Source organism: Macadamia integrifolia, chromosome 2, assembly GCF_013358625.1.
Source record: "Macadamia integrifolia cultivar HAES 741 chromosome 2, SCU_Mint_v3, whole genome shotgun sequence".
NCBI classification, from domain to species: Eukaryota; Viridiplantae; Streptophyta; class Magnoliopsida; order Proteales; family Proteaceae; genus Macadamia; species Macadamia integrifolia.
In genome coordinates, this window is record NC_056558.1 from 17,631,293 (window position 1) to 17,646,260 (window position 14,968).

General features: G+C 40.6%; 1 protein-coding gene across 2 annotated transcripts; it reads right to left on the reverse strand.

Annotated features, from left to right (window-relative positions):
* Positions 1–1,633: 1,633 nt before the first annotated feature.
* Positions 1,634–14,857, reverse strand: LOC122089727 (protein CELLULOSE SYNTHASE INTERACTIVE 3). 2 transcript variants are annotated; one of them, XM_042659431.1, is made up of 8 exons: positions 14,585–14,857; positions 14,084–14,261; positions 13,595–13,678; positions 10,180–13,279; positions 4,388–6,932; positions 2,750–3,204; positions 2,312–2,428; positions 1,634–2,226 (listed from the first exon to the last, which is right to left on the reverse strand). In XM_042659431.1, exons 3-8 carry the CDS (start codon positions 13,648–13,650, stop codon positions 2,068–2,070), a joined length of 6,432 nt encoding a protein of 2,143 aa, XP_042515365.1. In that variant the 5' UTR covers positions 13,651–13,678; positions 14,084–14,261; positions 14,585–14,857; the 3' UTR covers positions 1,634–2,067. The 2 variants fall into 2 exon arrangements, with proteins under 2 accessions (XP_042515365.1, XP_042515360.1); XM_042659426.1 differs by having other exon boundaries at positions 13,595–13,688.
* Between the last annotated feature and the right edge of the window lie 111 nt (positions 14,858–14,968).

Sequence of the window (14,968 nt, forward strand, 5' to 3'; positions counted from 1 at the left end):
CAAAGATCATGGCAGTTTGTGGAATCTTGCTTTAATCCTCCCTGTAGTCTCGTCTCTTGTCAGTTTGGCTCCCTTCTTTGCTGCTTTGTTCTTCACTGCTTGGGCAGAAAAGTAACTGGACGCTGAGCAATTGGTAGCTACAAAAGAACATTAATTGTCATGAATAATGAATCCAAGAACTGTTAACATTTGGTTTCAATGAAATTCGCACCAGTGTTTTGTCCATGAAAAACGTGGGAGCCTATACATGTCATTTTTTATATGGTCTTGACTCAAGTGGTCCTATTTTCTTCCATGTGCAAGGACTCAAGCCTTTGGCCTGACTAGTCCTGCAGGCCTATTTACTTATCCCACAATTGCATGAATTGAATCATAATGGGATTTGAATAAGAACCATTTAACTTTTACCAAAAACAATGAAGAACACTAAAACACCCCATGTGAGTGGTCGAAGAAGGTAAGAGGAGTCGAACACAAAACAACACATTTCTTGAGATGAAGGTTCATTGCCAACTCGGCTATTCCCTTGGGGTTATTGTGTAGTAATGGCAGTTATTTCCTATGTAGCTGCTTTCTATTTTCCTCACTGCATCTTAATAGATGAATCTACTTGGATTTGCATTTCCAATTGAATGATGCAGCAGTGGGTGCACATGAGAACCATAAGCCTGGTGTATCAGTGCCCTAAATTGGAGAGATTTTAATTCTCTTCCTCAATAAATTTAAGCTAGTTAAGTGGAGTTTTTGCTAGATGTGCAGACTTAGTACAAGGATAAGGTTGCTCCATTGTGACCTAACTAAGGTTGCTCCATTGTGACCTAGTGGTCTTGAGTTTAGATCAAGAAAGAACCTCTATGCAAAGTGGGGGTAAGGCCGTGTACATTATGATTCCTCCCTTATCCTACAACGAGTCTTGTGCGCTAGGTATACCCCTTTTTTTTCAAGGAGGAGTTTAGTTACGAGGGTAAATTTCCCTAACAAGAAATAGTTATATTTGTCATTCCATACCTATCAATCACCCATATATAAATATATTTCCATACAAGGAAGTGTTGAGGGAGTGCATCTCTTACACGTGTACTAGGAACAATAGGAGTGCACGAAGAAGCATCAATAAATGTCATTTTTCATTTCTTGGGGGGTGGGGGGAGAAAGGATCATTTCATCCCATGTGTCTGAGTGCTAGGGACCGGGGTCATACCCCCACAAAAACCATTTTCCCACATATATGTATGTCATGCCATTACTTTTCTTTGCATTTATTCTTCATGACCAATAGTTAGATATCGTAATGGACATAATCAAAGAGAAGAGAACCAATGAGATCAATGACATTAGAAAATCCATTGAAAAAGAAAAAAAGAAAAAGAAAAATAGATGATAGGGAGAATAAAACCATAACCATAACCATAACCATAACCATAACCTTATCCCAACTAAATAGGATCGACATACTCTACCATATGCTCTGCCTGTGCCGACGTCAATTCTGAAACGTGAACAAAATCTTTACCCCATCATGGCTTCTTTTGTTGGCCACATTGGATTATAGTTTTGTAATCTACCCAAAAAAAAAAAAAACACCTACCAAAGCAGCAGTGCAGAAAAAGAGCACGCTGTGCAGACAGTTCAGTTGAACCAATATCTCAAGACCCAGTCTTTCGAAAGATGCTTTTATCCACTAGAATCTACAGATTCTGTACAATCAACTCCTGCAGTCCTGAATTTCAATCCCTCTCCCTGGCCACTTGCGCCAAATCCTCCCCAAAATAAATAGGAAGAGGAAAAATCCATTTCTGATCTACATGGCGGGGAATTCTCAGACTCTACAGCTCTGCAACTTAAACTGGCAAATTGAAATTTACATTTCACCCAGCAACATTTTTTTTAAGCTACAAAACTGGACCTCACCGAAACAATAATTACAAGTGAAACTAACCAACCTGCAACACATTGGAATGGATCACAATAATTACATCCTCTGCTGCTCAGCTTCTTGAGAAGCTTGGTTGATTCATTCTCTGACTCCGTGTCTAGTGTGTAAGTAGAAATATGCTGACTACCCATTCACATGCTCTCAGATATCCTGTTGGACCAGATGATCTCGATTTCTAGTGTTCGAGATGATCCATCCTTCTTGTTGTCATGGTTGAGGCTGAAGAACCCACTGTAAACACCCTCAGTCACAACTTTATCTATTTGGATTGTGACTCTCCCAAGGGTTGTCTGCAAGGCACACCACCATCCCATCCAAAATAGTAAGAGAATACCAAAGTCGAAGAGGATCAGGAAATATAAAGAATCTAAATACCTTCCCAAATGTATTTTTGCTTTTGCAGAGGATGTGAAGCTTTTGTCCCTTTGGAGGAACGTCAAATGCCCAAGTAAACCCTTCTTTCCATTCTGGACAAGTACTGTGGCTCACAACCTGAAAAATATGGATGATACTTCAGTGAGAACAATTTAAAATGCTGATGGTGGCATCTAATACCATGCTTCGAATCTCTGATATCCCTGAAAAAGCCATCGTATTTTAAGGATTAAGACATGATAGATGTATTTGGAGATTTTTTCTTGTGGGCATCTGGCACCATCAAGGAACATTTTGTTTTTAATAAATCTTGAAATATAATTCATGATTATTTTTTGGAATTCAAGGAAAATTGGTATACTTTATGTAATGGATGAAGCAAGTATACATATCTTGATGTTACTTCTATTAAATGTTATCCCTACCCTGGCACTCTACCTTTGTCTGCCGTGGTGGACCATTTCCTATCGTCAGCCGACAGAAGGCATTTGTGTTTCCCATGGTCTGTTTCAAGTTGTTTCCACGCTTAATTGTGACTGTCAAACAACCAGGCAAGCAATGTAACAGGCTGTCTGCTCTTTCATGGAAACTCGGAGGGCAAGTTTTCATCAGCATCTGTAGAATTGGAATTGCTTCAGCAGCAATCATAGCTTGAGCTTTGGCAATATCTATGGGCATGGTAGACCACGACTGTTTTAACAAGCATAAGGTGTCTAATACAGATTCCTGAGCAGCCTCATTTCCAGCTTTCAGTGCTCCTACTAGATGTGGGATGATAAGGGTAGCTGCCTCAGAAACGTGGAGCTTAGAGAAGTTGCTGAATATCACATATATAGTTCTCAGGACATCCACATTAATAGTGGCCTTGGACCACAGCTCTTTCTCCAATGCAGCTGCAAGACAATAGTTTCCGTTACCAAGACAATGGTTAAACTAGGAAAAAAAGTCGGTTAAAGAGGGGGGAGGGGGGGAGGGGGAGGGGGGAGGGGGGGGGGGGGGGGGAAAGAACATGAGAACAATTATATTTGTTCACAAGTTGAGAACTTTTATGCATTTCCAAATTGCTAGGTCCAACCTGCTTTGGATGGCTTTTGTTTATCTTGGAAAGCATGTGAACATTACAGAAGATTATTGGCTCTCTATAGGATAGATCATAGTCATATTTCCAAAACATGAGAAGTCATTAAAATATGTGGTGAAGTCCATTATGAAATTCTACCAAAAAAAAAAAAATGTCCATTACAAAATGTCTGCATGGAGATCATTCCTCGGGTTTTTATCTCTCTTAGGTCCTCACCAAGAGAAAGTATCATATGTGGCTTGAAAGGATATTAATGGGCATCTAGAAGCCTTACTAGGCTAAGCGAGAATCTCAAACTTTGGGTCAGCAGGCTTTGAACCTGCACAATCAATTCTTGAAGAAAACTAAAATGAAATTTACCAATAAAAAGAAGAAAAACTGTAGCACCGACAAACATTGGGCCTTAGAAAGAACCAATTATTAATTAATATATATATATATATATATATATACTGGGAGGCAATGCCCAATGCAACACTTGGGTTTCCAAGACAATCTGTAAGCCTCCATAGGGATTGTCAAGTGTCACAGTAATCTAAAAATGTGGCAGGAAGGATCTAAAAAATTTAGACACAAGAACCCCACATTTGAATAAGAAAAATTCACTGCTGTCAATAAACTATTAGAAACCACTGAAAATATATCCTTTTGTAACTTATTTGAAAATAAAAGGTGTAATTTGTAAGGGAAAAAAAAAGATCCAATCAACATAATAAGACCAAGCATGAATTGATGAACCTGACAAATCATTAATTACAGACAAAGAAAACCAAGTTCATATTTCTATTTCAGAAGGGTATTTACAGCAAGTATAACATTACAATATAAATGTTAAATTAGTTCCCAAGTCAGAACATTTAGAAATTTGGTGTAAGATGAAAAAAAGTTTTAGTCCTATAGGATTGAGGGTCAAGACCATCTGAAAATATATGATGCCAAAGTATAGAAATGAGTGAGAAGATAGGTATAATCGAACAGGTACAAAAATGGCTTACCTGTCAAGGACCTAATGAGCTCATTTGATACATATTCCTGGAGAGTGTGATTAGAAAACAAAAATTTGATCAGCAATGATGCCTGCGCAGCAACTTCTGGATTTGGAGATAGGAGAAGTTCCTGTATTGCCATTATGCCACCTGCTTCTGCAACAGCTCGCCGATTTGTCCTACTTTGCACAACTAAGTTTTGCAATGCGCATATTGCCACCATTTTCATCTCTTCAGTTGGCTGGTCTTCAAGCAAACTAACAAGTGCACGACATGCAGATACAGAATCACTAGCTCTAGCGAGTCCCTCATGCTGGAAGAGGTCACCGAGTGCAAGGGCTGCAAGAAGCCTACCAGACTCTGATCTGGTCTGTGGATCTAATAGATACTGAGATAAAGGAGCTATGGCATACTTGGAAATTTTCATTTCTCGCACCCTTATATTGTTAAATAGAGCCTCAAGTAGTCTTCCAGATGCTTCTTCACACTGATGAGACCTTAGAAGGTCCAGCAGCGAATCTATTGCACCAGCTTCAGCCATTAGTTCAGCACTTGAAGCATCATTCTTTTCTTGAACAATTAAGGCATTGAGAGCTACTGTAATAGTGCTCTCCAATGTTGAGTGTAACATTCTCACAAGGACCACTAGAGGAACTTTGAAGTAATATTCAGCATTGAACCGCAAAACATTTGAGAGGACCAATGCAGCTGATTCCCACAATGCATGAGGTGGTTGAGGGTCGTCTTGAATAATAACCTTTGAGAGCTCAAAAATACCTCCAGCATCAGCAACAGCCTTCGGCCAGCTAGTTGACATACTTTCTAGAGCCTTTATTGCTGTCTGCTGCAAGTTTAATATTCCAATTCCTGCAAGCTGAACAAGAGGAATGATTGCATTTTGTGTTGTAATGTCTTGCTGGAAATGCTCCTGAGCTAGAAGATGAGACAGCAGTTCAGTGCCTAGCTGCTGGATGGCTTGAGAAGGCGATTCCAGAAATGAAATCAAAGGTTCAATGACTTGGCTTGGAGTAAGTCTCAGAGTTGAAAGGCTCTGTGGTTTCTCCAAAATGTTCACTAGTGTTTGCAAGGCACAATGCTGTCCCCACAAACTGATATCTGGGCGGAGTAAAACCAAGAAAAGAGGCTCTACAATTCTGGCAGCGGCTGAACTTTTTGCAATCCCACTGCTGTTGGTTAAGATGCAGAACAACTCAGCAACTGAGGAGCATAGTGAGCTAGGTGCGTCAGGGAGCAACTCAAGACAGTTATCAATGACTCCAGCTTTTATCATGTCATGTTGCAAGTGAGTACGGTCCTTCCCCAGCTTTATTAGAGAATTGATGCTTGCCTCAGAATGTAGGTGGTTAGACACAGAAATCAAGCCAACAAGAAGATCAACAACATCAAATGCTGCTGCAAGCTCAACTTGTTGTTCATCATCCAACAATCTCTCAAAAGCACAAATGCCAGATTCCACTGCTGTTCTTGTATTTGACTGCATTAGTGATATCAAAGGCTCTATACATTCAGAGGCTATTGGCATTGCCCGAATCTTTGAGTTACCAAATAGCACAAAACAGAGCTGCGCAGCATTTCTCTTTAGTTCCAATGATGACGCAGATGTTAAAATCTTGTACAGGCAGTCAAGTGGGTTTCCTTCCACATCACTGAATAATGATGCATTCGGAGAATATTCTGAAGTTAATTTGATCAGAGTAACAAGAGCAGCCTGTTGCTCTCTCTCTGCTCCAGCACTAAGCATGTCTAACAATGGTTGGATGGCTTGCCTGGCCAATTCAGTTTCTCTGATGTTCTCTGCATCAAAAAGCTGATGCAAAGCCCTAGCAGCACTGAATCTAGCATTTCTTGACCCCAAACGCAGAACAGCTATGAGTTGATTCAAAGAACTTAATGATGCTTCATGACGAAGTAGATCAGTGTTGCCATACAATATTCTCAATAATTCAGATATAGTGGCCTCAGTTGAGTCTTGAGGACTCAGAGAGAGGTACTTATTTAGAGCATCTAGAGCTCCAGCATCTGCCATAGCCAGTTTATTCACATCATTTCCATCTGCAAGGAAGGTCAACAGGTGAACAGCGGTTGGAGGGGCACTTGGCCTATCTGGCATTGGTCTCAAAAGGTCAACCAACAATGGTATAGATTTGCGTGCAGTAGAGCCAAATCTTATGTCTTCAATTTCAAAGAGGCGTTCCAAAACAACTTGTTCAGGGTTACGAACTAAAAAAAACTCTTCGGATAGAGCAACAAGGTTGGGCATATCTGATTCTATGTAACCAATCAGAGTTATTAACCCTGAAACTGCACCTGAATTTGCAACAGCGAGATGTATTCCCCTACTGCCGCAGCAAACAAGACTAGCCATTGCTTGAGCGGCAAAGTATCTGTCAATCACTTCATCAGACTTGAGTAGGAGAACAAGTGTAGGTATAATCCGCATCGAAGGAGGAGATAGAGCAATATTTGCATCCTGGAACAAAATGGCCAAAAGCAGCGCACTAATCCATATGCCCTCTGTATCTTCAAATTCTGCCTGTGGTGAAAATAAGCTTTTAGTGCAGGCACAAGAACTTACAGATGCAATTCTGAATAGGTATCAAAACAGAAATGTAGAATATAAAGTAGCAACACTAAGAAACAAGTTGCCATTGGCAAACATTCCCAAACGACAATGGCAAATGTAGATGCATACAAATTATTTCAAGAATGTATTTCCCATGGTCCTGTCAGTCATGGATTAGTGATATATAGCCTGTCATATATATGATTTTAAACAAGCAGGTGGCTTCAAGCTTTCATATTAATTTTTCTAACAGAAGATTTATGCCTGTCTGATAATAATTTAATATAAAACAGAAAAAGAATATAATTCATCAACAAAATGTGTTTGAACTCATGTCTAGGTACAAGGAGTAGTTCTTCACAAGGAAAACACAAAAACAGTAACATATCAATCCCATAGAATGGACCTTTGGTCCTCCACATACATTCTATCAACTTCAGGAAACTCCTTTCATGTGATGGCCCTGGTCCATGACGAGGAATGAGAAGTTTTGGGGATATTGATATTCCCTCTCACCAGGCTGGTACTACGTAATCCCAATATGACACCAAGTTATGCAGGATGTTTCACAACTATGCAAAACTAAGAAATGACGAGCTCACCTTCTGTGCCTCCATCAACCACGTCTGGATGGAATGAAACCTTCCTTCTTTCCTCTTGGTAATAATTTATCATTCACATCCCCCCCACCCTCCCAGAAGAAGAAAAAAAGAGAAACAACAAGGTGGTTTGCGATCAGAGGAAGTTAAATGATAGTGAATTGGTGGAAGATAGTTTCTTGATGCAGATTTTTTATGAGGCACCATATAAAGGAGTGAGCTTAATATTAGGAATGGCTGGTGCTAGTAATGGAACCTTTTCAGTTTGAGTCCGACTTTTATCCAGTGGCAAGAGGGTTGCGATTACCTCGTTGAACAAAATTGGCAACAAACTTTCCTCCCCTTGAGCAGAAGCATTTGCGTCGATTTTAGCCCTTATGCTACTAGCACTGGACATTCTACTGCAATTTCACAAGATGTATGCCTGTATCATGAGCCATAAAGGATATCATTTAGATTATCTTTTCATCCTGGACTTTTGTCTCCTTTGCTTTTAAAGCTTTTAAAAGGACTAGTATTACGATAAGATTGAGCTGTTACTTATTGTCCTGCATCATGCACCATGGTAATGAATTATAACAAGAGAAAAGAAGGCCTAGAGTCAAAACTCATCCTTAGCCTTATCAGAATCATTCAGTACAGAGTGAATACATTCCCAATTATCCACTTACCCTCTTCTAATCTAATGTTGAGTCTTCGACTGCAGGGTTGAAGCTCAAACAACTTGCTGCATTTCTCTACCAGCTGATTTCAGGAATTCAGGTTCTGATAACAGCTACTTCATGATAATCAAGTATAAATTGACAGAAATTGCAGACAAGCAAGGGAATTAGAGAAGAACGGCTCTTACTGAGTTTAGATAGAGTTTCTTCAATCTTATGATACACATAAGAGGGAACTCATCATCCACAATATAGGAATTGTAACTCCAAAAATAAACAAATAAAATCTTCTCAACTGCTCCATGTTTGTTTAACTCCCATTAAGGCCCCAATTCACTCACAGTAATACCTACTAGTATTTCGGCCAACTCTCCCAACAAACTTGGGATTTGCAAGATCTCCAATTCAACAGACAGGTGATATGGAATTGAGAAACCCTTCAGATGGCATCAGAAACAAACAAACTGGATAAGTTTTGAACTCCTGAGGATAATGTTGATAGAAAGTGTGGGCATCAGGGTCCAAACTTGATTTACCCACTAAGACAACCCAAAACTGGCATCTGACTCTAAGTAGCAACCTGGAACTAACCAAAAATAATGATAACTAGAATTAAAACTAAAAAAGATTAAAATCAAATTAAGAAATAACCATGCAACCGTAGCGTGCGAAATTTCAGAAACTACAAAAAAGAAAAAGAAAAGAGAAAAAAAGAAGAAGAAGAAGAAGGAACTCATTGCTGCCCATGCACTAGAGATTATATTGTTCTCTTACCCCACAACCCATCAACACCCAATTGGGGCCTATATTGATCCTTTTTCGAAGGATTACTCAATCACAAATTCTCCCTAGGTTCCTGCTCCACATCAACAACCCTCATTGAACAGTTTGTCTTTTGAGCTTGTGTGTCTGGTTGATTCATCTCAATCTGACTAAAGTTTGGGTCAAGGTCAAAATAATGTGATTTGAAGGAAAACAATACTTCTTTCTCCACTCAAATAAAAACCGGGATTAATTTATCTGAAATTAACTAACTCTATAAAGGTGCTAGGAATAGAGAAAAATACAACAAGTGCAAACAATCTCCCTCCTTTTTTTAAGGTAGAGAGTTTGATTTTGTTGGGTGAAACGAGACCCTTAAAAGGCCACCAGAAATTGAAACAGCAGTTGAAAAAAAAGATTTAAAAAAAAAAAAAACTGCAACTAATTCAATTTCCTAGGCAAATGAGTAGCAGAAAATTGCAGCCAGCACTGTTATATGAGATTGCACATGTAGATTTAGATTGAAGAAATGCCCATAAATAACCAGGCCTGGCATATTAGAAATTGCCCTATTAGAAGCAAAGGGGCAAACCTCTTTCACCCACCACAGAAAAGGAAAGAGGCAGATGCAGCCACTCAACCCTAATCCTAGATTAGGAACAAAGGATCAATTGGCTGCAACACAGGTATAAGTCTGCGGGTTCATCAGATGATCCAAGAGTAGATAAGCTTGCTGGTTTTCATATTCCAGCAGCAGCAGAGAGAGAGAGAGAGAGAGAGGGGGGGGGGGGGGCTAGACTAGCTCCTGAGCCAATTGCTGGATCAATAAAGCAATTCTTCTGTAAGAGGGAGATCATATCCTTACAGTACAGAGAGAATACCCACTGAGATTATGTGTAGTAGTAGTTTGAACCTTCAATGAAGCTTACCATTAAAATTTTAGTATTATTTTAAACGATACACCGGATTGATAGTTGTATCAATAGCAATTCAACTCTCAGGGTTGGACAAATAATGAAAATTCAAAAGGTTTGTAAGGAAAATGGGTCAGAGGGAAGATCCACCCATTCCAAGTGGTGGGCGGTGTGTCAAAAAGTATGACTGGCTCAGCTAGGTTGGGTCACCAAGCACTGAAAACAACATTTCCAGCCACAAAGTCGATAATAGAGAGGACGAGCTAGATCATGCAGGTACCTGTGGGTTGGCGGTATAAGTTGAAAGTTTGTCAGCAAGAACCTCCACTGCACCAGCCTCCATGACAGTCATTTTGTTCTTCTCGTGAAATGAAGAAATAATTGACAGCAACCACAAAGCAACTGTTCCCCCCAAGACAGTGGCTGGATCAGGAATATCAAAATCATCCCCGTCTTGGAATGCATTTCTTTCTTTATAGCCTCTAGGGGTTCTGACTTCAATTTCCAGATTGCAACAGCTAGAGTTGCGCTTCATCATATCTACTAGGGTGTATATGAGAGCCTTTAGAAAACCTGATGCATCAAGTGCATCAATTGACTGCATTTTGTGTTCCTTCACAGCACAAATGAGTAATGCAGCACCTCCAACTTTCACTTCTAAACTGGATGAGTTCATTATTCTATGAGCTAGTGAAACAATAGAGTTAGGACGGGCGACCAGAAGGTCACCCAAGACAACTGGTTGATCACCACATAGCCTGGACAGGATTTCTATCGCCTTATCTTGAGAGGGAGGAAGCCCCTCAGCCAGGCAGCGAACCAGTGGCTCTAAGCTTGATGGAACCTCAGCAAGAGCAGCCCATGGTGGGTATGTAAAGTTCACACTCTGTTTTGTCCTAGCCAACAGTGCAACTACATCTAAAGCATCAGTGGCATCACTTCCTTCCATGTCCATTGAAGATAAGGAATCAACAATCGCAAGAACTGCGAAACGGCACTGAGCATTTCCTCTAAGTACTTCCCCGACTGGAAAATGGTTTAATAATTGATGAAGGGCACGTGATGCATTCTTCTTGCCTTCCAAAGTGCCTTCTCCTAGTACTCTTGTCAAAGCTGAGACAACATCTTCTGCCAAAGCTTCTGCAGCTATCTGAGGATCTGACAGCAGATTAGCCAATGCAGCAACTGCAGTCTCAGCAGCATCAATTGATGAAGTCTTTGCTAGCTTAATTAATGGTTTGACATCCCCTTCCGCTAGCTTGATTTGAGGCTTGACATCCCCTTCTGAAACATAAGACACCTTCTTTGTAGAGTTAGCCTTGGTTGGACGGGACAATGCACCCAATGCCCGAGCTGACTGTGTAGCAACAACCTGAGTTTTGCTGGTCAAGAGCTTCATGCAAGGGTTAACAATCTCATCAGTTGCAAGACTATCACAGATGTCTTGTCTAGTGCTAAATAGGTCGGCTAAAACAGAAGCAGCATACTCTTGAGTTTCCTCATTCGAAGAGTCAAGAACCTGCACAAGAGATCTGAGGCCCTTATTTGCAGGAGCTCCTTTATGCACAAGATCTTTCTGTGATGCCATGGTAAGCACATGACCCAACACCTTAATAATGTGAGCCTTTGAGCTTGGAAAGTCTCCCAAGAGCAAAGCCAATAGCTGATTAATGGTGGCAGAGTCAGCAAAACGAATAAGCTTTGTAAGTGCCATAGCAGAAGCTTCTTGTCCTTTTGGTCCACCACTTTTTAGAAGCCAGAGGAAGGCCGGGACAGCTCCAGCGCTTTCAACACAGGCACGAATGTCTTCACTGTGACAGCACAAATTCCACAGCACATGTGCTGCATCTTCCCTTGCTTTTTGAGATCCCATCTCCAATAACTGCACCAGTGGAGGAATACCACCAGCAGCAGTGATTGCCCATTTGCTGTCATCAACTTGGTCTGTCAAGATTGCCAGCATTGCAACAGCATACTCTTGATGTTGTTCACTGGACAATCCCAGCAATGATATTAATAACTGAATACCCTCTCTCATTCCTAGGGCCTCCCAGGTACCAACCCCATCACAGCATAACCTCGTTAATGAGAGTATCAGATATTCCTGCACTTCAACTGAGGCCATGGTTATGAGTCCTATGAACACTTTTTTTGCTTCTGCATGATTGAGCCACCTTGAGAGGTATGTGTTGCCATAAAGGCTAGCCATAGCTTCGAGGACACGCTCCTGAACCAGTTTATTATCTCGAGGTTTTAATAGCATTATCAGAATATTTTCTATCTGTGTTACATCAAATGGTTCTTCAACACCAGATGCTTGTTCAAAGACCATCAGTGAGTAAGCCAGTGTGCCAATTATATCAGCAACTGGAGCAGCCAAACGGGGGGACTGAGATAGTTCTCCTAGATAAAGTATTAGAGAAGACATTCCACCACATATATTCGCCAAAGCACGTACTGCACGTCCCTGTAGATCCTGACCACCATCCCCTTGCATGCATTCTTTAGAAGGAGCCACAACAGCTCCTATGAGGACAGGTATACCGCGTGCATCCACCACAGCTTTCTTAGCGTTGGTTGATTTGGATGAAAGAGCTTCCAGGGCATCAGCAGCACTGGCTCGAACTGATATATCATTTTCCTGACCAACTAGTCGAAGCAAAGCTTCAACAGCTCCAGCCTCTATAACTTTTGGGATGCTATCACTAAAAGCTGACATCAAACGAGCCAAAAGAGATGCAGCATTGGACTGAGCAGTAGCATTATCAGAAGACAGAAGTCCAATGATAATATCTACCCCTCCTGCATCAAGTGTGGCCCTCCAGTAGCCATTCTTGTCTCCACAAAGATTCCTCAAGGCTCCAGTGACATATCCCTCCACCACCTTGTCTTGCTTGACATTTGGATTGAGCTGATCCCACAGAGTGGGAACTACACCTTCAGTCACAAATATTTTCACACCCACATGATCATCTGATAGTCCACCGCACGAAACTTCATAGATTGCCTCGGCAGCTGCCTTCCTGGATTCAATTGATTCTGACTTCAAAAGTGAGAGCAATGGTGGTATGCATCCACCAAGAAGAACCTTTAACCGTAGTTCTTCTTCCTTGCAGAGAGCGCTCAAAGTTGCAGCAACATTAACTTTGGCAGCAGTAGTACCATTCCTGAGAATGGATATAAACAAAGGCATTGCCTGAGTGTGGGAACCAATAAGCATCCTCACATCCTTCCTCGCTCTAGCAATACTGAGTACATGTGTTGTGATAAGCTCCTTCTCATGCTGTGATGACATATTCGCATGTAGCTGCTCGATAAAATGAGCAACTGTAGCCATTGTAGACTCTGGATCATCCATTCCTGCTGGTCCATTTGATTCTCTGAGAAGTGAACAACAAATTTATCATCTCACGGTTAATTTATTATCAGTTGAAAATGAAAACTATAAAGCAAGTTCCATGTTGATTTTTAATGATTTCAAAAAGCCGGCCTAGAGTGAGTTTTACTGGATAAATCAAGTATAACAAAGTTGGATGTCAAAACCGACGAGGTATGTTACAGTTAAAAAAAAGAAGAAAAAAAGGCATCAGTGTTGGACCTGGCATTCAATGATTCAGTCACTAAAACCCAATTTGCTGCCAAGTCAATCCTTGTTAGTAGAGACAAAGAGATCAAGTCAAATGAGCAATACTGACCTAGGCTGAGAAGTAGATCTTCCATGTCGAGGTTCAGGGGAAGGAGATTTTGACATTTGCACTGATTATTAGCTCCAGTTCTTCCTGTAGCAACCTAAGAATCATTAACAATAAGTAATTCAACTACACATGCTACCCAGATACCTCTCAAATCCCAAAAATAAATAAAGAGACACAAGAAGGAAAAGAAAAAGATTCTCCAATCAATTTCCGAATTCCAAGTAGAACAATTACAACAACAATCATAACCTTATCCCAACTCAATGGGGTTGGCTACACGGATCCACGCGGAACAATTAATGAACGAAAAAACCCAGAAAGCTTATATACCAACCTTAATTCCAGTTCAAGCTACTTCAAAATTTTGAGAATAGAAAGGGAGAAAAGTACAGATTTCATATTAACCAGAAAAAGAAAAAATGCCAGCAACAAAAAATTCACCACCATATGTAGAGATGACACACAAAAAAGAAACAGGAAAATTAATACCCGGCCACACTATAATGCAAATGTCGAAGAACTCCCCCCCTTGGAATTAACCACAGCTCCTGCTCCTCCTCCGCCTTCTCATAACACCTCAGTTCTTCCTCTGCATCCAATCCCTTAAGAAATCCACCAGCTCACTCACAGCAGCAATCCCCCCCTTGGAACTCCCAACAATCACCCACTACAACATCAGCAACAACAAAAACCCATCAATGCCGAAAAACCCAGATCTTCAAACTACAATAAAAATATAAGCTTTGCAATAATTAGCTCAATTTCTCCATTAACAATGAAATGAGTTTTGTCTCGGCTAGCAGAAATGGCAGAAAAAATATAAAATAAAACTTGAACAGTACGGAGATCGGATCAGAACAACAATGCAGAATTAGGGCAACAACCGTAATTTTCTCCACAGTTAAAAATCCAAAACGAATAAAAAAACAATAAAACAGAAAGATTATAACGAATTAAAAGGAACCAATAATCACGTAGAACACAACCCACCACGGAATTGAAATTCTTGAGAGACAAAAAATGGAAATCAGTTGCTATTGGTGTATCCAATGGAGGAAGCGGAGCAGGATTGTGGAAAGAGAGAGAGCTGTCTTGACTCTTGAGTCCTGAGTCTTTCTTTCTCTCTCTTGTCTTAACAGTTTCTTTTGGTTTTCTTTTTCTTTCTTTCCTCGTGTTGGGTCATGGGTGTCGGAGAAAACGGGCGTCTTCTTCGGTGGTAAGGTGGGCGGTAACGAAGTAATTGACCTCTTTGCTCTATTGCCATTTTACCAAACTTTCCCAACATGGCTTCCTTTCCTAACTTTATTTATCTTCTACAGCCCCACTCTCTCTCTCTCTCTCTCTCTCTCTCTCTCTCTCTTTGATCTATTGCCA

What these genes read in the sequence shown, in the direction of transcription:
- LOC122089727 (XM_042659431.1), bottom strand. Translation starts at nt 13,650, where the DNA reads ATGTCAAAATCTCCTTCCCCTGAACCTCGACATGGAAGATCTACTTCT. An exon ending in AGATCTACTTCTCAGCCTAG is followed by an intron (nt 13,280 to 13,594) that starts GTCAGTATTGCT and finishes TTCACTTCTCAG; the next exon opens with AGAATCAAATGGACCAGCAG. An exon ending in GTCCACCACGGCAGACAAAG is followed by an intron (nt 2,429 to 2,749) that starts GTAGAGTGCCAG and finishes CATATTTTTCAG; the next exon opens with GTTGTGAGCCACAGTACTTG.